The sequence below is a fragment of the Buteo buteo genome, chromosome 16 (assembly GCF_964188355.1).
Source record: "Buteo buteo chromosome 16, bButBut1.hap1.1, whole genome shotgun sequence".
Taxonomy (NCBI): domain Eukaryota; kingdom Metazoa; phylum Chordata; class Aves; order Accipitriformes; family Accipitridae; genus Buteo; species Buteo buteo.
In genome coordinates, this window is record NC_134186.1 from 25,493,854 (window position 1) to 25,520,121 (window position 26,268).

At 39.1% G+C, this 26,268-nt stretch overlaps 1 protein-coding gene across 1 annotated transcript in view; it reads right to left on the minus strand.

Annotated features, from left to right (window-relative positions):
• Positions 1-9,397: 9,397 nt before the first annotated feature.
• GAS2 (growth arrest specific 2) overlaps positions 9,398-26,268 on the minus strand; it is a 167,558-nt gene continuing 150,687 nt past the window's right edge. The window contains exon 8 of the mRNA XM_075047114.1: positions 9,398-9,458. Coding sequence (XP_074903215.1) covers positions 9,432-9,458 — 27 coding nt within the window. The 3' untranslated portion in view covers positions 9,398-9,431. The remainder of the gene's footprint in view (positions 9,459-26,268) is intronic.

Genomic DNA, 26,268 nt, shown 5'->3' on the forward strand with positions numbered 1-26,268 from the left:
CCCTGAACCAACCTTTTCAATCACACTCTCATACAGAGCCGCTGTGACGAACTGCAGCAAACTGTTGGCAATGCCAACGTGGATGCAAGCGGAGGGGCTGGCACCGAAACGCCAGGCTTATTCATCTGTGGCCTAATTAGTGTTTGCACCTGTATCACCTACTGAAGAGATTTCTGCCGCAGATTCTTCTCCCCCTGCTGTGAACACCCACACCTGCAGCCCTCTCAATTACAGGTGAGAGAAACAATAACAAAAAAACCACATCCTCAAACTTGGCCATTTTTCAGAATTCAGCTGGTAGCAAATATAGCAGGCGCTCGTATCTCATGAATTTCAGTTAATTTGAACACAGATCTTCACTTTCCAATAGGTATCATTCAGGTAGGTGTGTTCTGTACGTCCACATCACCAAGCTCTTGGTCAGGCAAAAATAATTCCAGATAAAATTAAGTCCTTTGCAGCTTCTGGGGACACAGCACAGCACTAAAGCCAACCACTCTGCCCAAAATGCATTGCATAAAACTCAGCCTCTACGTATAATCTGCTTGAAAATGGAAGCAGTTCAACCAGTTTAAGAGGTGGCTTTCCAGTTGGCACTTACTGCGATACCACTATAGTACTTGCTAATAAGCTATTGTTAATCTCTAGCATCATCTTGTACTGTTCAGTAATGGGAGTCTGATCCCAGTGATGGATTTTGACCAAGGTTTGTAGGAGTTTAAGCTGCATTTAATTATCACCAGAGGGTTATTTTTTTTTTTTTTAAATACAACTCCTTATAATGCTCATTGGATAAACCACTCTTTCTGCCTGTGGGGTTATCGTTTTTCTCCAGAACTTTTTCCTCTATTGTCTTCTGGGAATAATTTTCATCCCAAGACCACTGAATTTTCTCTGGCTTTGAAGTATAGCTTAGCATAAAACCAAAATGAGAATCATATTTCACTCCTATAAAAGTGAGTTCATCGGAAGGCAGCGGGAGAACTGTGAGAATCCAAATTGCATGAACCAATCCTTTGCTTTACTAGGGATGTGCTATTCTTCTACCGCTGAAACATCAAAAATCGTGACCGCTATCTGTCAGCATCCTGAAATATGTATGTAGTGTGAAATAACTATAAATGCCATTAAGGTGTCTTACTTTGTATAAGTCGTCATGAAAATCAATGTGCTGACAAATCTAGAAAAATTCATAAATAAACATGCAAATAAATATCACACAATTCAAAAAAAAATCTTATTCCCAGGCACACTGCACAATGACAGTTTGGAGCCAGCACCTGAGTCCTCACTTATCAGGACTCACAGATCCATTTTTCTCTCTTTTTATGGATTCTAAGGCGGTAAGCAGCTGCAGAGATAGTCCAGTCTCATTTGCCACAGAATACAAACCTCTTGACTTCCAAGAGCAAACTAATGATCACTGACAAGACATTTTGGAGGAATTTAAGTTAACAAAATATTTTTTTTCTTCCTCAGTTCTGTCCTTCAGGCTTTTAGAACTCCAGAGATTCTTCCAAGATCACCAAAATTAGGCTTTCCAGAGCTTGCAGCTGGGACCAAAGCCTTCCAGAGAAATTTGTTTGCAAACCATCTAATCTCTTTATAGAAAATACTAGCCTACACACGCATGACCAAATATGAATCATCTTCTAGGTTTTCTTACAAATAAAATAAAAAGCATAATCTGGTACTTTGGAAAACAAGATGTTGAAAATGGTTCATTTTTTGGACCCATCTAGAGAGGGCAAATTCAACAATCTCCTTGGACCCCCCGTTCCTGGGAGAATTCTGCACTTGGCAATTTCCAGTACGTTTCCTTGGAGGTATTGACACAAGAACCCGGGACTGCAGTTTTACTCCTTTGAGGGGAAAACTGAGGGAAATTCCTGCCCCACTCCAGTCCTACAAAATGCAGAGTTATGCCTCAAAGATTTTGCTTCCTATATTGTCACCAAGACATCTTCCCGGCACCCGGGACATTCCTTTGCCTATCTCACATACTTTATCCTCATGTGAACGAGTTTGCCAATACCCATAATGCAAAAGCATTAAGAAGTCTTCCCCCAAATTCTACTTATTGCTTAAAAGAATGTGTTTTTTATATATACACATAAACACAAGCAGAATGCTTCCCTTAAAAAAAAAAACAAAAACAACAACAAACAACAAATAAGGTGGATTTAATTGTCAAACTTCTATCTGGCACCAAAATGGGCAGAAATGTCCTTGTTATGAAAACCAAATCAGCCATGAACCGAACCTGAATTTCAGTAAGATGGGCTGCTGGCCCAACCAGAAAAGGCAGCATCAGGAACCTCATGAGGAAATGTTTTTCAAATTTAGTTTTTCAAACAAAAGAAGCCTTGTGATAACACAGGTAAGAGTGAAAATTTCAAAGTCCTCATTAAACCCAACAATTATTACAATCACTATTTTTCTAAATTCATAAAGGAGAAAAAAAAAAACCTGAAAACCTTTAAGTCAAATTGTTTTCAAGGCATGTACTGGCATCCATTAGTTCCTTACTGCTCCCTTCACAGAAACTGTTTAAATGCTGTTTGGTACTTCTGACTGCGTAAACATTTCTCTCATGATGACAGTTACCTACAATTATCCTTAATCATGCTTTTTTGCTTTGTCAAGGTACGAATAATGTTCATTACTTATGTTTCCCGAAACCTGCAGTTTAATGCACATCCTCATTTGTATGGTTGTAAACATGTTTGTGAACTGTAGCTTTCATTCCCACAGTTAATAGGCTGTATAATGCAAAAATATAAAGGTCAAAATGACCTACAAGAAATCTTCAGTTTAATTTAAAAGCTTTCTCGACAGTCAGAGGGAAAATGCTGTCGCACCTTAAGATCCTAAAGCTTAAGATTCACATAAAACACAATAAAAACAAGACCCTCATGGGATAAAAACATATGTACAAACCCAGAAAGTAACAAGAAAGAATATGACACTATATTTGAAATTTTGATTTTAAAACAGGGTTTTGATCCTGGGGAAAGCTGAGCTAATGTGTTTTTCCTGGTTTTATTTTCTTGTAGTGTGGACCGAACAACTGGAACAAACAAGTAACAGCAGAAAGCATAACAGCTTTATGTAAATGCTTTGTAGCTGAATGTCTGAGGAAACAGCAGTGGCATTTTATGCCCTGCTTCTTTTAAGGCGGAGAAAAAAAATATATGGTGCATGCTTTTTTTTTTTTTCACTGCTCAGTTTGCAAAAGAAAATAATGAAGGTAATAAAGCACAAATTCAGACTCTGAGGGAAAACACATTTTTTTTTCAGTCAGCATTTTCAAGGACAAGATGACAACGTTTATACTTTTGCAGCAGCTAGATTTATATGGCAACTAGGTTGCTGCACCAAAATTGCAACAGAGCTGGAGACTTACTTGTCACTCACTCTATTCTTCTGCTCGTCCCAGCACTAAGTGAAATTCTCTCCTACACTCTTGTTTTTTTGTTGTGGGACATAACCAACACAGCTTTAAGGAAAACAAAAGACAAAGAAAGCAAAACCTGCATGTTAAGGAGTTTTCTGGAGGTGTTTATTTCTCTTTAACTGGAAGAGAAGGAGGAGGAGATGCTTGTTTTCTGTCTGTCTGACTGTCCCTTCAGAAAGATGACACTGATGAAAAGGTACCAGCACTCCACAGTACTGAGCGTTTCCTTTCTGCTTTTATGTAAGCATTTCAGAATTCAAATCCTGAAAGCAAGAAACACAATATCAATAATTCTTTCCCTTCTCCTAAGATAGAAGCAGATCAGATCGGCAGTGCTTTCACAGCACTGATTAGCCCTCAGCAGTCTCTTATACTGCCTCTGCAGCTCTCTGAAAGATATCTGTGAACCATCTGTGTTCCCCTCTTATATTTTCTTTATTTTTAGGATTCATTCCTCCATCTATTCCTGTTGACAGGACTGTTTCGTTAATCTAAGTGAGAAGGGATAAGCAGTTTGGTTACTTACCTCAAGCAGTGAAAACTGTAATGTGCTCCAAGTTACCACGAAGTCCTTAAAAAAAATAGACACGGTGTTTTGGCTGCTTTCTTCTCGCTGTACACTGTTCATCGGCCCAGAAGCTGGGCCACCAGAGAAATTCAGCTCCGTGTTTCTTTGGAGTCACTCTGTGTAGGGGACTTCTCTGAAACAATAAGCGTAATAACATGATGGCTTTGCGCTTTTGCTATCTCCTACCCAAGGAGCAGGCTGCTGTGTCTCCTTCCTTAGGATACAATTTGGAGAAGGTTTTAGGCCGTTCAAATTTGCGCCAGCAGCTGAAAAGCTTCTAGATAGCCTAGGGAAATGAAGAACAGAAAGTTAGGTTGAATTTCTTCTTTCCCTCAGGTCCTACGCTTCATATTTCACCCACCCAACTTGAAGATCGCAAAGGCTGTCAAACAGAGCATCCCAAGATCAACTGCCTGTACAGAATTCTCCAACCGTGCCATATAAACTCTCCCAAACACCTCTAACCTTTCCTGATTATGAATAAAGACCACCGTTAGAAAATTCTTGCTTCCTCATATTGTCAGATACGTCACTATTTCTGCTAAATACATGGAAAATACCTTGGCATCCTTGCTACATCACAGTGTGGCAACTCTACAGAAAAGTTGATTTTTTCCAGTGAAATCTATTCTGTGCATGTTGGTCACGAATCACTGTGTGTCTGTCCCCTAAAAAAAGACCAGACTGTTTTGGAAGTTATTCCCTTTCACGAAGGGACATTTTTGACATATGCACCAAAAGCTCCAAAGACCTGATGCACTACAGATATATATCTGTTACCTAAACAAAGAACAACTTTTCAGTTGTATGCTGCTGCTTCCAGGGCTGTTTATACCATGGCATTAACAACTGCAGAGGTTTCACGCAGAGGCAAGGGAAGCCTTGGCAAAGCCACCAGTACTCACACCAGTACACTGAGGGTCAGTTACCACCGGACCATGATGCCCCACCATCCCCTTCCCTCCCCGAATAGGGAAGCAATATTTCAGTTTTTTTCCTTTTGCCATTTCAATTCTCATAAACAAAATGAATGAATACAAGTTTTACATAAATAAATTCCCACAAATCTTACTCCAAGCAAAGCTTCAACCCATGAGAAGAGAAACACAGATAAGACCACGTGCATTTCAACATCCTACAAAGCCCGTCTCAAAAGGATTTATATACCACACCAGCAATGAGAAGTATCAAATTTTAAAATAAATCAGAATAAATGTGTCTTGTGTTAGTGATTAGGAGTGCCAGGGCGTGAGAGTGTTACAACTTCACCATGACTCTAGCATAAAAATATAGTTTCTGTTTCAAAGAAACACGAAAATGAAAAAAATAAGACAATGGACAGTAAGTGAATACAAACAAACAGATAGGGAACAAAAGAATAACATATTTTAATCAGAATTGTGCACTGTTAATGCAAGAAATCTTTTCAGGGTGACAGTCTCTGTTAAAGAAATGTATTTGCACCTTGAAAGTTTCAACATAATTCTACATAAAGGAGAAAGTTTTCTTTTTCTCCTTCCTGCTGTCTAAAAGCCATCTGGAACCAGTCACTAAACATAACCTTAGGAAAAGCAATTAGACCCCATGTGGACTCATGTAGGTGTATAGAAAAGGTAACACAGTTGTGAAACTGCAAGTATTTACCTCCAATCAAAACTTTCTGGCTGGATTCTAGGCAATCCAGGCATCACTGAAGGCTGTTAGCATGTCTTGAAAACACATTGTAATTTGTCTTTGTTCCCTTGCATAAGGATATAATTCTAGGGGAAAAGCTCTCTAAATGAGGAAATGGGCTAAGCATAATTCTAATAATGGATGTTAAGATTTGTACAATCCAGAGTGGCATAACATAAACATGCAAATTGAAAAAAAGGAAAAAAGCCACAGTGTTTTCTCTAATGCTACTCAGTGCTCACTTTCATAGACAGATATACTCCAGTGAATCCACCATCTCGATTTTACAGCACCTGATGCATCAGCAACTGACTACTAATAGAATTAAAATACTCTCTCCATTTCAAAAAAAGACTGCACAAGAGGCATATGTATTTGCCAAAACAACAAAGAATTACTTATCCATTGCAATACAGCTGGTGTCTCCAGAGACACTGAGCCCTCGAAGTATCCTTCTGAAGTACAGCATCCCAAAGACATTGTCAAGGAGCTCCACATACACATTAATGTATGTGCAATGAGGCCACGGTGGTTTTGGATATGAAATCGCCTTGGTTTTTTTTTTTTTCTCCTCAATTGAATGGAAACTTTTCATACATCAGTTTCAAACCTGCCAAAAACATTTTGCATGAAAAATTAAAAAAATACATAAGTTTAGAAAGGAGACATACCATTTATTATTGATGACATCTGTGAAGACTGAAATCTTGTACTTTTCTCCATTAATAACAATTTCTCCTAGTACACTGCCAACATGTGATAAAAGAAAAAAGATTATAAAGGTCTTAGTCCCCGTGCAGAAGATGCTGAGCACTTCTGAGATCAAACCACTCATTTCAGTAACTAAAGCACAGATTTACACATCTAGTGCTGCATAACTTAGCAGGTAAATAAATGATGGACTTTCTTTTATATGAAACTCTAAACATATTACAAAGCTATTGAAAAAGTTCTCACAATGGCAGGAATCATCTAGAAAGGGGGGGTTGAAGTTTATCAAGGATAGATCTAACACACCTAATTTTGAAAATATATTCACAGGAGGAAAACCTGTCCTGTATTCATCTCTTCTTTGTTTTCGCCTTCCTCTCTCATCAGAATTTAAATCCCATTCAGGAAACTACTTTAAACTTGGATTTTATACATAACAGTATATGGTAATATCACTCACTGCTACAGTGGATGAAAATTAAAGCTGAATGCAATTTTTCACTGAAGTATTCAGATTCAGGTCTGCAGCATTTTTGAATTTGTGTGGGATTTAACTCAATTGACTGAATATGAAGAACAAACTGTACTGCCTTCAAGACACAGAACTTTCAGCACTTCAGCATTTTTATGATGAAACTTCAACTCAGGTTTTAATTTAAGAAAAAATAATTTTGTTCGAAATATCCAAATAGAATGAAAAATTATTTTGGAGTAAACCAAAATATTTCCTTGAACTAGTAGCATTTTTTTCTAAAAATTTAATGAAAAATAATTTTCAGAATGGTTGTACGTGGTAAATCCAAAACTCTTTTCCCCCATTTTTTTCTTGAAAACAAGAATAAAATAATTCCTATACTCCTAATTGAATCCTGATTTTTTTTTTTTTTTTGAAGCCAACAATGCAATATCCATATAAGCTTTGTTGACCTCTCCTTCCCTAGATGGTGGTGCTCCTTTCACCCCTTTAGGAAAAGGAAAGAGAAGTGGTTGTCCACAGTATAACATTGAAAATGAGTATAACATTGAAAAAGGACTGAAAGTCTGATCTGGTGGCAGATCCCAGCTAGCTGTACTTACTACACAAGGTCATTTAAGCACCCTTCTAAGAAAAAATAAATAAATAAAATAAATAAACCAACCTCTAGTTTCAACATCAGCAAGATCCTGTTGGAATCCCAGCATGCTTACTTCAGAGAAACACTAAATGGCTAAGTAAGTATTCCTTCATATCTCCTTTTAAGACTTCAAAACTCAGTAAATTAACTTCATTTTACCCTGCTACCACCAAAAATTCTAAAGAAACATACCCTGGAATTTCCTTCACATTACTAGGTTGTTTTATCTTGGAAGTTCAACTTTGAGGAATAATATTCTACACGACAGCGTAGCAGATGGGGCATCACTTGCGGATCTGTCATCATTTCATTCAAGTCTCTATTGCCTTCATTATGACAGAGAATTAAAATCAAATCCGAAACCTGTCATAGTAATTTTAAAAAACCTTTTCAGATGGGACTTTCTTCCAAAAGGTTAAAAAGGAAGAGAAATGTCCGGTGAACTCACACCATATGTTTGTTAAAAAACGCATTCCTTGGACAATACCCTTAAATACTTGCTTAACCCAGCAAAATGAAGAAAAGCAATGATAATCCACTTTGCAGGTGACAGACGGTGCCATGGGCTATTACATTTTGTAACTCTGCCAAACAATTTAATGCAGCTTCATTAAGTTATGGGCATGTGTAATTATAAACTTGCCAGGTAAAATCTAATTTCAGAATCTCAATTTCAAAATCAAGTTTGCATATGTCAGGAAATCTTGAAATAATGCACTATCAGAAGTTGTTAACTAATCCCACTCAGTATTTCTTATCTGGCGAGTCCTGAGAATTAATCTTTGCACAAAATGGTATCTTTTGGAACGTTTACAACACCAGTAAAACTTCTGAACAGCACCCCTCCAAGGGACCATCACGAAGTAAATTGAGTTGGCCAAAAAATAATCATTCCATCTTGCCTTTTTATCCCGATTATTCTCTTGTATTTCCTCTCCACCTCCTATACCGATGCAGATGCTGTGAACGAAAGCCAACAAGACCAGCTGGACCGACTGGTGCCTGAGCATCTTTAACAAGGCTGACTTGGAAACGTACCTTCCACTTCAAGCTTTACCTTTGGGTGTTTCCCTGTTGTACGGGACTACTTGAGGAGGAAGATTTGCCTATATGAATGGAGAGCAAAGCATCAGGTCTCACACTCTCAGCACACTATCAGAAATCATCATGTTACTATAGCTTCCCTCCCACTGATATCGGTAGCAGTTTTCACTCAACTTTTGGAGAAGCATGTTTTAGTAGGGCAAGGGGTAATGGTTTTAAACTAAAAGAGGGTAGATTTAGGCTAGATACAAGGAAGACAGTTTTTATGATGAGGAAGGTAAAACATTGAACAGGTTGCCCAGAGAGATTGTAGATGCCCCATCCCTGGAAACATTCCAGGTCAGGTTGGACGGGGCTCTGGGCAACCTGGTCTAGTTGAAGATGGCCCTGCTCTTTGCAGGGGGGGTGGACTACATAACCTTTAAAGCTCCATTCCAACCCAAACCACGCTATGATTCTACACTTAGATATTTAGCTGGGTTCAGGTAAAGATATAGTTATGGCACTTAATGTGTAAGGTTAATGAAAGTTTTCATAGTTGACTATATATCCATATAAACTTCTAACCGAGTGGCTCTTCCTATCAGGGACCGGCTATCAGAGACCTTAGCTGGGAACACAGGGAGCAGAGCAGGTAACTCTTGGGTTTTTTGCTGAAAACTGCCTGTGTCTGGCATACCCTGAATATTGTTTTAAACCCCCTTTTCCTTCACACACAGGGGCACGTAGAGGTTCAGCAGGCATCTGGTTTCTGCATCCACCAGTTCTTGCAGATACCACCGGGACGGGAGACACCAGAGCTCCTCCGTCCTTGGGAAACTTCGGCAAGCTACCTATTTGTCATCTCTTCAGCCTGCTGTCTTCAAAGGAACCGTTTCTGCATCCAGACCTATACGTACACAGAGAAACCACTCAAACACTCACATGGAAGTGACCTTTCTAACAGTATTCCTTTTCTAAAGCCTTGGGCACCAAAAAGTTTCATCATATGCAAAATGAAAATAAGAACCTTGCCATCTAATAAAAACAGGAACCTGAACAGATAAGTAAATACAGCGCATATTTCAACTTCCAAACTGAAGTTTCCAAACTAAAAATTTCTGTAGGGAAACAACATATAGTCATTCTCAAACATGCTTCATTAATTGGACTTTTTTTCTTTCCCCAGTCCCCTCCTCCTAAACATTCAGTCACAGAACTCTAAAAATATTCATTTTCTCTTCACCTCAACCACATTACACAGTAATATTACTTAAACCATTACTGTAAGTCTGAAGTTGATGAACTCTGGAGTTTTCCCTGTCAAACAGAGAAGCTGGATATTTAAAAATCCTTTTAAATCCCCAAATGAAACACAGTGGCAAATATGGATATATTTTATATACACGTCAATCAGAATAATCCATTTTGATAGGCTTTCAGCTTTAAGTCTGTTTTTATTTCTATCTCTTACGTATCTTTATTCCACATGGAAAAAAAACCCAGCAGTTTTAAGTCTCCAAAATGTCCAGACTAAATGATAAAATTATTAAATATATCTTAAATTACTATTTTAAATTTAAAAAAAAAAAATCATTGAAAGCAACTCTCCCCTAATGAAATTTTCCTTTTCAGCAAGTTGCAACTTCAGAAAAAAAGTTTCAGCCAAAAGCTGCTGCCCAGCGCAGTTCAGCAGTACGGAGTCCCTGTCTCTCAGGATAAAAGTGAGAGCCTAATTATCACAGCTTTCTCTACCTCAAGGCAGTTTCCAAGCACCCTAAGTTCCACAAAGCTTTAAAATAGCAAGAACATGCAGGAACTGAGCATCGAAGCACAAAGCGCATTGAAAATCCCTGTTCAAAAGCAGCCCAGAAATTAATTCCCCTCAAACCAGTGGCTTCTGTCACAGGCAAGGTCCTCAATAGTCACAGTAAAGACAGCTCTGTGTTTGATTTGCTTCTACAGAGGTCCACGGCTTTTATGATGCTTGATAGCTCATCAAAAATGCATTCATCTAACACCCTTCTGAGGAGCTGCTACGTGGACACTCCCTTCTTCTTGAACACTTTGTAGAATAAATGGTTCCTCTGCTAATGAGTTCACAAACAGAGGCAATTTTATCAAAGTAAGGAGAAGCGTATGACCTGCAAAAGTATCTACCATTTTCATCCCTGCTGATTCTGGAAATCTACAAAACTAACTTCACACCATGTAGCAAGACCGCGTTTCTTCTTTTATCATTCGCGGCTGCAATTGGCATGGCTGAGGCCTCATCCTTCTCCCACCACAAGTCAATTGAAGCTTTGCCATTGACGTCAGCTGGAACGGATTCAGCTGTAACTTGAAAATACCTTGCCGGGTGCGTGTAGGCAGGAGGGTGAGCTCTCACAGGTTTCCTCCAACAATTCCCACTTACAGTATTAGTATGGAAAATTCCTCACCTCTTCTGAAACGCTGTCAGAGCCTCTCTACCTTTAGTTCATCTGATATGAAGGCAAGCAAAATGAACTCTTAGCCATACATCTATATTTTTGTGAGGGAACAGAAGTGGGGTTTTGTTTGGTTGGCTTTTTTTCTTTTTCTAAAACTAATGAAAAATGTCCTTAACATGGAATTTAATTATGTCAAGTACACCCTGTGATTTTCTGGTGATATATGGTGAGGCTCTAATAGTTATAACAGGGACCTTTATAGGCAGGCTTTTTTTTTTTTTAACAAGTATTAGGCATATAGAAATTGAAGGGCTCTTCAATAGAACACTCAAGTGTTTATAAGCACTAGTCTAAGATCTGAAAAGCTCTAATTTCTGTCCACATATTCTTGCTGCCTTCTCTCCAGCGCAATTCACTGGCTGAAAACTTCACGAGTACACTACAGACTTCCTTGTACCAGTAAGTATCAGAAATGCCAACCTCAGGGCTCCTGAGAAAACCTCTTCTACCATCTCTGTGCTTTGCACTGCATTTGCTGTGGCCGCAGCACTGCTTCTTGCACTTCTTGGAGCATCACGCGGTTCACGGGAATCCCGCACCAGTGATGCTCAGACACATCATCATGCACAAGGCACAAAGCAAAAAAGATAAACAGTCCCGTGATTGTCATTGTGTAGAGGGAGAGGATGAACACAGTTGTGGTTGCCATAGAGTTGCCCAGCGGGCCAGCAATAAAGCCAGGAATAAAAACCTCCGCTTACACCTTAAGCTGCCTCCCTGTCTCACATATCTGGAAACAAGAGAGAAATTCCGAGACTTAGGACAACCATAAATTAGGCCCTTGTGAATGTATGCATAGAGATTGACCTCCAGCCAAGGATCAGTCAGAGGAATATTTCTTTGGTCCAGCTATTAGCTTCTTCTCTGGTTGACCTTCCCCAACCAGGGCAGGGGAGAAAAATGGTATAATCTAGCCACAGTTGCTTCATTCCACGGACTTTCTATTAATCTTGAAAATACATAATGTCTCTTCCTTGAGGAAACTTCTGTGCCACCCCACAAATAACAACTCAAACTAGCAAAGGCTCAAGTCTGCTGTATCTCAGTGAGGCACATTAGTACCCTATTTAGTACCTTTCCAATTCACAGACTTAATTTACCAGCATGCTTACCAAAGCACCTAGTCAATACTTGTGTTAGTAAAAATTATTTTTAAAGTATTCTAGTTAATGTCTTCTTTCGGTTATCCCAGATGTTTTTACTCTTCCATTTTCCTGATTAAAAAGTGATCTTATTACCATTGGAACTATGTCTGCCCAGCGGTGACAAGAGCCAATATAAATTTTTTTCCAAGCCAGAAAGGGCTCTAAGGTTTTTTGTATTTTTGTTCTGTTTTTCTTTGGAAATGCAAGGACTAAACAGCTTTTCGATAATCCTGGACAACTGTATATTTCCTTTTTAATCTTTTCTATACCCACATTTGCTGAAAGTTCAAAACAAAAACTTATTTTGAAGTAAGAAGACAAAATGGGTTTAGATTGATTCCTGATTAGGACCAATCAGGAGCCTTAACAGGAATTTTTAACTAGACTGTCTACCTTTTTTTTTTTTTCTTAAATATAATGAAATCTGCACCAGATGATGCCCAGGCTTGTGCTTTGCAAGAAAAACAGACAGCAATGCCAACCAAGGCTATTTGTAATGAACTTTCAGTACATTGCTGGAACATTGTATCTGAAAATGATAAAAATAAAGCTCTCGAGCATTCAAATACTGAAAGCTTAGAATATGAGCCTTGATCTGAAAGCATGGTCTAAGCTAACGTTGACACGAGTGGAAAGACTGGAAGAGTTTTCAGTGGGATTGGGATCAGGCCCCTTATGATTAAGCCCATCCTAGAGCTGGCTTCAGCATCCATTTTCACTGATGGTCCCACGTGTAACCCCTTGTTTACAAGACGTGCCTGTAAGCAACCTGCTCCAACAAACCAGGGGAAATGGGATTTAGACTATCGTCTTCCGACATGCAGCTTCTCAAGTGCAGCAGGTATTGCAGGCAGCTTCAGCAGATTAGTGTCAATGTAGGGCGGAACAAAAATAACCTCATCCCTGAAGATAGTTAATGGCCAAGTCCACGTAATTTTATTGTCTGCACATCACAGTTGCTGAGCAACCTTCCTGCTACACAGCCCAGAACATACTTGAAGCAATCAACTTCAATTGAAACGAGTGAAGTAGTAAACTGCTGGGACATTATTATTGATCCCTAATTAAAATGGACTACATGGAAAATAGTACTGGAGAAGGCTATTAAATTGAGAAACACAGAAACTAAAGCCCAGACCTTTGATGGCATTTAGATGCTCAGTTCTCAGGCGCACTTTCCCTCTTCCAACATGGCATCTTGCAGAATTCCAAAATGCCTTAAAAGCAACCATATTTTGACACAACTGAAGCATTACCCCATTATCCACATGACCCAGAAGTTAGAAGCAAATTCCAAAGGTTCTCGATCTGTACTGGTGTGAATGCAGCATTATTTCAACCCGATTTCAGCTAACAACTCTCATTCATGAAATTATGCCCATGCTTATATATATGCAGACTCAGATACCAGTTTTCAGGGGGGTTGTTTTGGTTGGCTGCTTTTTTAAACAACACTTTCTTCACACATATTCTTTGACTACATATAACATTCCTTCTCTATTATCTGTTGGTAAATGAAACAGCATCTCTACTATTTGTATCCTTTTCAATTAAAGGCTTAAGTTTTTCCTACACTTGGTTGGAATATCACTGCTTTACTGAACAGAAGTGTCTGCAGATCCAAGCCTAGTCAGCAAATGTAGATATTAATAACTGGCCCATTTCCCTGTAATTTACCTGGACAATAAGCAGTAATTTTCTAGTGCCTGGGCTAAAAAAAACATTGTACATATGTAGGCAAATATATGCATATATATACATGCACTCAATTTAAATGGAATGAAGTAAATAACTAAGAAAGTCTTGTTGGCTTTCTTTTTCTGTCACTGTATTACAGGATGCAGTGTATTACATAATCTTTCAACATCTTTCAGTACATGGTATAATTTTTTTCTTCCTCTAAATGCATCACCAGGCACCGAATAGAGTATATTACCAGTCAAAGCAGGTTTGAGTTCTGCTCGCTCTTCCATCATCTTTCACTGGTAAAAGACCACATCATCATCTGATTTGTCTATCTTGGCTCTATCCACGTTTCCTCGGCACTGGGAACAGGATTTTCAGCGCCTGATCCCTCAGCAAGCTTTTGACTCGAGCCAACTTTATTTTATTTGTCTTCCCTCCCCTTCCCGCACCACCTTGCCCCTTCTCTTTGTTTTCCACCTAATTCACAGCAGTCTAGAAGTGCCGTCCATCAGGTACTTCAACATGATTTCTCCCCTTTTAGAAGCTTACAGAGGAGAAGTGTGCCTGGGCTAGTCTGCTGCAGCCGAGAAGGTACATCACGCAAAAGAAATACAGGACTCTCTTCTCTAGTCTAAAGCACCATGGATGTATGAGTACAGGCTTCTGGGCTGAGAAACACCCTTGGTTAATAATGTCTTGTCATTTACAAGACAGCTGGCAATAATGCAGCTTGAGTCCTTATATTAACTCAGGATGTACATGCCATTCTCCCCAGGTGACACACCAACGAATACTTAAGCTCCTTTATTCAAGAACACCCATACTACTTATTTCAGAAGCCTGTCTACCGTGAGCACCGAGGCAGTGCCACCCTGCAAGGGGATTCGTACCACCCGTGGGGGACCAGAGGATGGGTCCTCCTAGGGCAGGGACCACTGTGGTACCCAGCCTAGACTAAACACTGCCCTTTACTAAACACCGACCCTCAGTCATCACACAAGACCCCCACACAAACTATTTCCAGGTTGCAAACTTAAGCTGAGAAGACCACTCTGGGACACCGCGTGCTTCCCACGTGGGGTAACTCCCTGGCAGCCTCCCGAATCACTGCCCTGCCACTGGGATCGCTCAGCTGCTCCTCCAGGAGCATCCCTGGGGAATGGGTGGGATTTTGAAAAACAAAGGAATTTTAATAAACAAGAGGCAATTTCCTAATGGGCAAAGCAGAAAGTCCTTCTGAGCAGAAATACAGTCTTCAATTTAGTATGAAAATCCTCCACAGGTGTGTGGAGGTCTCAATGTTCTCTTGCTCTATATGAAATTATTAAAAATAGCTGAAATTTTTAATGCAAAGTTTTCTAGTTCTATGCTGCACATTTAGACTGAGTCCTCTCTTTTTTTCCTCGTTTCTCTTGTGCTAAGTAATTAGTACATTTATAATTCCTATAATTTTAAAAAGCAGTTTTGCCTTGTAGAGGTTTTTTCCCCCCCAACTGTTACTACCATTATGAAAAAGAGATATTTTAAAAGCAGAATTCCAGAGTTGGCAGCATGAAGGAAAAAGCAGCTTACATTACATTAGTTAGTCATGACAGCAAAAATTTTAAGACAGGCTACCCAGAATGGAGAAACATAATCCAGATTTAGTCACTTAAATATAAATGTTATTAACTGTCAGAGGTACTAAGCAGGACAGCATCATTTCTGGTCTAAATTCGCTCATAGTTTTCGATATAAGCTAAGCTGACTTTCTCCAATGCTTGAATCCCATCTGGTCTGCTCCTCACAGCAAAGTCACACCACGTCTTCTCTGAGAAGTGTTTGTGCAAGGATAACTATAACCCTCTGCTGAGGCACATCCTGATTTCCTAAGCTGTGTATTTCCATTAGCTGTTGTACTTTAGCGCAGCCAGAGAGATCTTTTAAAACTTTTTATATTTTGTCATCTTGAACAACAAAATAAAGAGCTGAGTGACCCAGATGCCTCTTCTGGATGAGACAGAGCGTGGGCTGCTGTAACAGCTTCTGTAATAGTAACTCCTTCACTCGGAAAGTAATTGTTGTTTGGACACAAAACACGGGAAGCCTGGAAAGCAAGAGATGCGGCAGGAATTGCATACAATCTATTGCAGCAAGTTAGACCTTGACAAATGGCCTGGAAATGGGAGATCTGTAAATAAATCTGCTTGGCCAGATAAGAGGAGGCTATCAGCATCAACCCCATTCCACAATGTCTTCTGCACTGCAAAGGTGAACTCCTGTTTTCCCCATTTCATTGCTTTTGTCGCCTGAAACAGAAGAAACCAAAGTGCCCTGGGGCTGCTCGCTGCCATCTGTCAATTTAAGAAAGAAAATATTAGGATGTGGCAAGGCGGCAGCGTTAGGGCCATTCAGAAGCTCTGCGCACCCAGCAAACCTATTTCTCTAATTGCGGTTAATATATTATATAGGGTCTTTTAATTATTTCACGGGGCACCTTTATGAATGTAGCGAAGTTCAGTAGTGGCTTGAACACACCCTTAACTGTTAGACTAGCAGGGATAGGGACTGTTATTTTGACTTCGTGAAAGTAATTAAAGAAATGTACACAGCAGTATGGTAAATACAATAAACTCCCTTTTTACACATGATAGAAAAGTATTTGATGAAATTTCTCAAGTTATCTTATGGAGTCTCATCAGTAAGTCGATTTCTATTTTGGGGGTGTTTAGAGATGATATGAAGGAGAAGAGGGGTATATTATGATGGGTGCACTGCACTTTTATACTTTTCTCATTTCTAGACTTCATCTTGATTTTTTTCCTTAGATGCAACATCTGCAAAAGTCTTTCTTTACAGGCAAATCCCCTGTATTTCAGCTTTGCTATTATACATTGAGCTACTTAATTTTTTTCTCAGGAATGGACAATGTGTATGTACATTGACATTTATATAAATATTTACTGTGGATCAAAGCATCATCAAGTAGGGATTTAAAGCCTAAAGTAGTTGCCTGGTGATTAATTTAGACTCCTTGCATTGCTGATTAAGGACTCATTTTACTTAAGAAGGATTCTCTGAAGTTAAGTAGATGCAGACCTCCTCAGAGAAGAAGATTTTACACATCTTTAACTATAATTAAAATAAGCAAATGGTTTCATTTACTGTTTTTAAGAATTTATCTGCTCCTTATTTTTACTTAGATCAAATAAAGCTGTCAGATTGGACCTTTGTGGTCTCAGGAACATCAGTAAATGAAGCTTCTCCTACATATTGTTACCATTACCTCTTTCTTTTTTTTCCTTTCTTTTCTTTTTTTTTTTTTTTTTTTTGTGGCATTAGAACATTAATCCAGTTTTATCCTGCACAATTATTAAAAAAAAAAAAAAGGAGAAAAAACATAAATCAAAACTTCCCTGCTGTGGTAAATTATTACTGGTTTGGGCTTGTTTGTTTTTTTTTTGTTGGGGGGGGGTTGTTTGTTTGTTTGTTTTATGTCCAATTTAAAATATTTTATCAGGAACACTAAACTTTAGAAAATGTTACTTTTAATAAGAGTTTATTTTGCACTTCAACTGATGTAAGATGTTGATACTTGTATTCCATTTCTTTAATCAAGCAGAAACATCACATTTTGTTTCAGACCAGTATTGCCAGTATTTCTTCTGCCTTGTAAAAGGCGTACTCTACAGAAGTAACCTGGCAGAGATTTTTTTCCTGTGCGTCATATTTCCTGGTGGGTCCATGTCACCCCCTTTGGCCAGTGGGGTCTATGACTACCTGCTGAGAGATGCCATTCTTTGGCGAGCCAGGCTCGTTTTAAGAGAACTGGGCACCTGAAATGCAACCTGGGTACGGCAGGAACAGAAAGAAAGTCTGAGGCGTCAGCAAAGGAGGTGCTGACCCTGTTCAAATCGGCTTCCAAGTTCAGCGACAACCTCCAGAATAGTACTCCTAATGCAAAGGCCACAGGTTTAGCCATACGACCAAAACACGCTTCACATTTAGAAAGCGTTATAGCCAAGAAACCTTAAAATCTGCTGTACCTCAAGATACTATTGAGGTTATGCCTCCGCCTCAGGATGCGCTGCCACGAACACCAAACCACAAAACCCAGACCATCCAGCGTCAAGACAACTAAATCGACGTCCACATTAGCAAAAGGCAGGTGTAGCAGCTGATGCGGAGGGCCTGACGTCCACAATATCTACGTTTTAGGGACTTACTCGACCGAGCTCCAGCCCGGTACCCTCGAGAGAGAGCCCGTTTGCGGCTGGGGTGCATGAGGTGTGCTCCGAGATACAGACCGCAGCACAGCGAGAGGGACAACTATGAGATTCACTTCAAAAGCACCTACCTGGTCTAACCTAAACCACACTTTGAGTTTTCCACTGGATCTGCTTAAATGTCCTCCTGCAGTCCAGTTGCTTCCAGCAAACTCACTGAATTCTGCAGGTGTCAGCCACAGGATCATTCCAGCACAGCCATTAAACTGACACTGCCTTTTATTCTAGGATAAGTTTCAAATATAGGGAATGCCAAACATTGCAGACTTTTTCTGATTAAGGGCGAAATTCTGTTATATGCTTTTCAGAACGACTGTTACTCTAGAATCTTTTCATTTGATCAATACATAAAACAGTTAAAAGACAGATTTATAATTTCTTCCAGCTATCTAGACAACTGAAAAGGAATATCTACTCTGGAAGGGAAAACACACTGTCATTTTCTTTATCTATGTATATGACTACATCAGAAAAACATAAAAAGATAATGGAAAAATAGAATGGAAGAATAAACAAGTTGTTTTAATCTAATGTTTGATTTTTTTTAAAAAGCAGTCATTAAAATTTCAATCCTGTTTTAAATTTCCCACAATTATATTAAAAACGAGGCATTGCCATACTGTAATTAGATGTATACCATGGGGCTAGGATCACAGACTTCTTATGGACAGTAAATAGCACTTCTAGTGAAGAAAACAAAACATACTTTAGTGACAGGGAAGAAAGGTCATACAATGCATTTTCATATTTCCATTCATATTTTGATTTTTTTCACTAGCATGTAGTTAAGAGCTTGAAGCTATTACAACCAACTGGAAATTTCCCAAGGAAATTATCTTAACTGGAAAAGTCTAATTTACAAAAATTGTTCACAAAGGCAGTACTGATACTGAGAGGAAATAAGATGGTTGTTTTGCCGCAGGAAAAGATCTATCTAGTCTTTTTAAAAGCCGGTGTTAGAGGCAGGTTCACCCTTCCCCATGGTCTTTGTCCATCATGGACTGCTGCTCATGGTCACCCCCAGCACCACCTCGTCACCACCTGGCTTCTCTCCCTTCTTTCACATTATCTTTATCTCAGTATCGACCTGGCAGCTCTCTGAACTATTGCCACAACCTATGTAATGCTATGCAAACCAGCCCAACTCCATAAGACCCTTCTATCTTCTTTTGTCTAGCATGGATTTAATGCCCAAGGAAATTTCCTTGAGTAAGATTTTTTTTTTCCATCTAGGAGATGGTTATTCTCAGTGGGATCTAACAGGTACCCAGGTATTTGTAAAATCAGGGTAGTTAAGTGACTATACACGTAGCCACTGCACAAGGAACCCAGCTCTCCTTGTACTGAAAAATCCGGATTTTAAACTGCACTCTGGCTGGCATCCTGGGCTACAGGTTCAACACAAAGCTGGTTTCTTTTCTTTTCTGTTTTCTTTTCTCCTTTCTTTTCCCTTTTCTTTTCCTTTTTTTCTCAGTTCTGCCAATAAATTGAAGCGTCATCTTTGTCAAATTAGTTTATTAGTACCATGGAGATAAAAATGCTTAGCTAGCTGTTGCAGAAATACCTGCTACAGAGAAGCAGCGCATTTTTATTCTTCTTATGCCTGCAGACTGTAACTCTATGCTGTGAGCAGGGTGAGATGAATGCGAGATTCTTGAAACCATGACTGGACAATAATATGATGAACCCAGAGAGAAGAAACACCACCAAAAACCCTACAAAGATTAAGTGCTTAGACTGTAAAACAAGGTTTTATCAACAAGCACTGAATGAGAGAAAAGAAGACTGAGCATGGATGCTTAGACTTCAAACAGCTACTAGCATTCCAGGTTTTTCCCCCATACTGTTATGGTGTTATTTCAGAAAACACAGGGCCTCTATTTTAAGAAATTAATTTTATTTATGATGTTTTGAAAACTAAGGAGAAAAAAGTCTATTGATTTTAACTGCAGACAGAAACTCAGAAACAAATCAAGGTGAAGTGACAAAGCTAATAAGAGGACAAGCCATCACAGCAAAGTACAACAGAGCAATTTACTCAAGTCCTTGAAGCAGCCCATTGCAACAAGGCTTTGCTGCACAGTCAGCATCATTTGAGGATTTTTCCAGTCAAACTACGTGGCTAACACAGGTGAACGAAAGCTTACCTTGTAGTCAGACACCTCAAGAGCCATGAATTGAACTTCTGTCTCTGGATTTTGCTAAATGCTGTGATAAAACCTGATCCTAATTCTGATATATCTAACAGAAAAATTCTACCTACTTTCAGGATGTCAGGCCCCTGAAGCATAATGTCAGAAAATCACTTCCAGTTCTCCGTACATCCATCTCCTCCCTTTGCAGAATTCAGAAAAGATTATGGCTGAGTTTCTGACGCCTGTGGGTATTACGTATTTTACTAGTTCTGAAATTTTGGGACATGCATTGTGTTTGTCTTCAGAAACTGTAAATTCTGCATTGTTTTCTAGCTGTCTTAACTCATGAGCCCTTAAAAATCACTTTTCTTCAATAGGTGGCTAACCGGTTCACATAGGAGAATGATCTTTGTTTTCGGGAAAGAGAAAGTGAAGGAGAGTATCGGTATGAAAAGAACTCAGTTCTCCCGAGTCCCAGCCCAGTATTTTTAAGTCATACAGGTTTTTCCCTATGATCACTGCTTTTTGGAACAAGTAAATGCTTCAAAAGAGTAGCAAGGTGTGGTTGTCTGTTGAAAAATAACCGCAAAGTATTATCCAGTACATTAAACAGCATTGACTGGATTCCAACCTGTCTGATACCCACATATCTATTTTCCATATAACACGATAACAGCCTGCAGCTGCAAATAGTATTATAAAACATTCTTACAGACCTTTGCTCAACAGAATAATACATTTCAGCTCCAAGTCAAATCTATATTATGACTACCAGCACCAGCTCAGGCACATACTCCTCTGCTTTTCTGGAGTCAGCATCATCTTAGCTACTCCTCTGGAGCATTTTATATCAAATTGTAATGCATATGCTTGCTAAAAGGACATCCTAACTAGGTGCAGGGGAATTTTCTCCATATAAAAACCCATTCGAAGGTCACGTCAACAAACCAAGAATCAGTCAAATTATTTTGCAAGTAACCTGACACACACCCCCAAAAAAACCCAAACAAACAAAAAAACCAAAATATGAACTGCAAAGAATTCGTGAACAGAAAGAAGATTACACACACACACATATATATAGACACTTGAATCTATTATTCACTGCAAGTTATCACTCTACTCCTGCTGTAATTGCTTTATTTATAGAAAACAGCAAATGAGCTCTTCCTGCTGTCTGCTCTGCAGAGCCAGTCTGGCTGAAGAAGAACAAGCTGGCCTCCTTTCTTTGTATCGTGATTATCAGAATTACCAGTGCTTCTGCCACAGTCCTTATCGTCATCGTTAATCCATAATGCCAAAAGTCTGGGGATTGATTCCTAGATTCAGGTGAAGCTCACGGTTAAAACACAATGTCATATTTTTTGTACTGTAATTCAATAGATTTTTGTCTGGGAATCATTGAGGGAGAATAAATGTGAAACACTGAAGTGATGCTTTCCTACAGAGACTCACTCTTCAGAGAGGCTCTACATGCAGAGGGTTTTCATTTATCATAATGAAAAAAGGCAGATCATTAACATTAACATGTCTCTAAAAACTCAAGGTGCATACTCCAGTAACGATGTGATGAATTAATGGGCCGGCTACTCACCCTACGATGGCTTCTTTGCTGCTCAGCCAGCAAATGGAATGAAAAGCCCATTTAACCAGCCGGCTGTGCATAGATCCTGCTCTGGATAGTCTGAAGGGTACTTCAGTGATCCCAAAAGCCGAGCCGTTAGAAACAAAAAGACCTCAAACCAGAAACTGCTCTCATCTTCTCTACAGCAATTGGGCCAAGGCCTGGCACCCATATGGAAGATCCTTCATCCATCCCCCAATTTTTTCTTGTTTTCAACCCATTTCAGGCAGAGATAAGAATTTATCCCACTCAGTCCACTTCACTCTGACTTGCCTTCTTTTGGAAGCAATATATCACGGGAGGCATTTTGCAATTCTCATAAAATTTAATCAAACATGCAATGTCCTTTTTCAGGAAGCACAGTCAGAAATATTGTCTATTAAATTAATACGGGAGGAAACATTTCAAAGGCTGTTCTCAATCCCCAGAACTGTTCATTCATAATAAGAATCTATGCTGCTTTCAATAGAAGTTTGAAGTAGTAAATTGGAAATAGAAGACTGAGCCTGGAAGCCTTGGGGAGGGCGGGGGGAGTAGGGGAATACAATGGAAAACCTTTTAAATTTGTTAAATTTCAGACCCATCAGACCGACACATTACTTGAATGTTTGCCTGCAAATCAGCGGATTATTTTAACTGTCAGTCACATTAGTCTGTAATGCTCCCATGTGTGTACTGATGTTCCCAATGCCGCAGAGATCCGTGAGTGAAGACAGCTACGTTTTATTCCCAGTTCTGCCAGAGACCTCCCGTGTAACACCAGGCACGATGCTTCACCTGCCTCCGCCTCGCTCTTCCCACCCGCTAAATGCTGCTCCTAATCATCCTCCGGCTCCCTGGGGAGTGACGCAGAGAATACAAACTGTTTGCGAAGTTGTCAGAGAAGCACAAATAAATACGCGTCTATGGTGCACAAATGGGTCTTTTGCATTTCAGAGCAGACACCGGAGGTGGGTGGGAAGGCTGTTTTCTTCTGATGGATGAATACGGGAGATACAGAGAAAATTAAAGTATATATTGAGTTCACGTCTTACGTGTCTGAGAGTGATTACATAAATGTAAATGTTTTTCTGAAGATGCCAACCCATTTAGACACATTTTTATGATCCTGGTGATTTATAAACAGTAGCTCCCAAATACTTGTTGTCGAGATACTAATGCCAAATTTGAGAAAGCTGTTACAGGTATTCTGAAACATCTAGCTTGTCCCATTATCTCCAATTTATAGAACACTTTCGTTTCAAAACCTGCATAGCTGAATTATTCTCCATAAAGCCTACAAGATTTATTCAAGTTTGAAATGCTAGCTGTCTGGCTTCGGTAATTTCCCATTTGCTCCAACTACTGCAGATATTTAATTGTACCGGCCCACAGAGGTAGGGTTGTACCGAGACTGGCACAGGGCTCGTTGCAATAGTTGGAAAAACTTGGTCTTTGACTTCACGGACCTCGCTCCAGAACCAGCACGGCTCGGCACGGGTACATCCTCGCCCCGTTCCCTCTGGGCAAGGGCCACAGCGAGACTCCAGGCTCCGTTGCATCTTCACCGCTGCAGGTTTGGGGGTTTATTTCTTTCCTCCTTCCGATTCTGCGCTCCATCCTGCCGCGGCGGCGGAGGCACGGCAGCGATCCCAAATCTCTGCCTCTCCCGCCGGAGCGCCGAGACGAACATGAGCGGCTTCAAACGCAGAACGCTTCGGCTCGCCTTCTGCGGAGAGGTTAATGCCAAGGAGCTGATTGCTGCTCCCAGGAGCACCTCTCTGGTGTTTTCAGCAATGCCCTGTACAATCTTTGCATTAATTTCTCAGCAGTTCTCAGTGTACTGTAAATGTAGCTGCATTTCATTTTTTAGTAGGCCAACGCAGCTGTTGCTCTGGTTCTTGTCTGCCTGCTTGTCGCGAGGGAGAAAACTTTTTCAAGCCAAAGTGTTTGAAGATTAAGAATTCTCAAGACAAGAAGAAATGGCTCTTTTCCTTGTGTTTTTCCACAGTTCTCAAAGCTTCTTTTTCTTTCTTTTTTTAAACCAGACACAGAAATATCTCCATTTTCTTTAGTTGCCAGAGTAATAAAGAACTCTGATCACTGCATACTTTGCATATGCTTTATGTTCAATTTCTCCTCCATACTTAGTTCAGAGCACTTTTTAATTTTATTTTGTTTTTAATTTTAAGCAGTGGGATTTCATTGATTAAGAACAAATGTTTTCATGTAAAAAAACCCAATTAACTATTTCATGACCAAGGGACCAAAAAAAATATGTAATATTACTCATCTTCCTCAGTGAACGCTCTTTAATTTCTTCTTCATCTCTGTGTTATAAAAATTTGTCCATTCTAAAGCTGGCGTTTTGTCTTTACAACTGGACTGGATATCATAAAGCAGTTTGGGATTGCTGCCTTGTTCCAGATAGTAATTTTTGTGTCTCTTTTATGCACTGTAGAAGGATACTGTTACTACACAGCTGTTGCTACTTCCACCTCTTTTCCTGAATCCAGACATTGGACTGAAAAAATTTACTTATGCTTGCTAATCTAGACGGTATTCTTTCTTGTAGAGTGATTTCAAAGTTATTATGTTCCAGAGAAGGTCTTATCTGGAAATACAACAAGGACTCTTTCTGTGTGAGCTTGTAGCTTTTCAATATTAACGACTCTAGCACCTTTATAACTACTTTTGCCTCATCGCCATAAGTTACACTTAAAATAAGAATGCTGAGTGATGAAATAGAGGAACATTTGAGATAGAATATGGATATCATTCACAAAGGAGGTCTGAATCACTGCAGTGTTTGGCAGCCATTTCTACCGTGTTTTTTTCCAATAGCAGCTAGTGTTCTGATATTTGTTCAGAACTGAAAAGTAAATAAAATAAAAAATAATAGGTATAGTCCAAATAAGGCCCATTCTTATCAAAATGTTTACTAATTTTCCCAAAGATCAGAACTTTCTCTTCTCCCATACCACCCTAAATAACCATAGCTCCAGCTGGGATCGGAAGTAAATGCATTAAAAAAAAAAAAAAAAAAAAAGACAAAAAATTAACCCTATGTTACTCCTATTCCTGATACTGTGTATAAAGTAATGCAGTAGTATAGATGAAGATTAATTGGATGTCTCCTCTGACAAAATAGCTGTCTATACCACAAGTTTGAATAGTCCTGAAAATACCAAATCTTCTATTGGATAATTTGCTTTAACATGATTTACAAAGAAAAGTCACCCGTATTAGTAAAGTTATTATGTGATTTTTGAATATTCATAAATACTTTTGCAATATTTTGCCAGAAACAGTGTTGACCTTGACTTGTCTCTAATTATTAGTGCTCCAATTAATAAAAGGTTTGCAGTTTCTATAATTCAGTTTTCCACGAATGTCTAAACAGAATCATGTGTGCCTAATTAATATTTAAAATGTCAGCAAAATTACAAAAATATTACTTCATTTAGATAGTGCTGAGACACAAATCTCATCTCTAATCTCGAAATTATGTATCTGGTTCTTAAAAATGCCCAGATGCTCACAATTTCTCACAGGAAAGCATCTCTCTCATTCCTAAAATATCCTTTGAGGCAGAACAAATTATAAACCTGCTCTGAACTGTTGCTTTCACGGGGGTTTCGCTGCCAAGACACTTTCTTTGTTGAACTGCTTTGCTTACAACTATTTTTTCTCACAGCAATAGTAGAAAGAAATAAGTAGGATGGAAAAGTTTGGTTATAAGCCAAGACAGCTCACGCCAGCAATACTGTACAAGTGGACTAGTCCAGCTACCTACATTTGCTGTGCTCCCACTCAACTTTGTATTTGTTGTCCAAGTCTCAGAAGTTAAACCCCTTGAATCATCATGTAAAGAATTTTAATTAAAAAAAAAATAGGAGACAATAGTATTCATTCAGTTATTTCTGCTATAAACTATACTCTTTTTTTAGAAACAGGATAGGATTCCAGAAACAGGAAAGTACATCTTGTTCTTCTGATTGTAACAGCGTATTTAATTGAAATTCAATCATTTCAAAGTAGATAAAGCTGACCTTTTTGCTCAGCACAGTGAGTTTCAAAAGAGACATGAATAAAGATTAGGTGACTATGACGATTTCTCCATCAGCTGCTCTTCAATAACATTTTAAGAGAACATAACACTAATGCCAGTTTATCATAAACTTGGTTATCGTAATCCAATGTGGTTGACCTAGAAGTTAAGTCTGTGTACTGAAACTTCCTCAAAATTACAAATTCACCTATTTGCCATTTCAGATTTTTCCAAACATACGGAGAGTATTAATGTTTTTATGTAACTTAAATTCACAAAGTAATTTTATTAAGAGTTTTCAGCTTGAAATATGATTACAAGCACACCTGCTCTCACTTTGTAC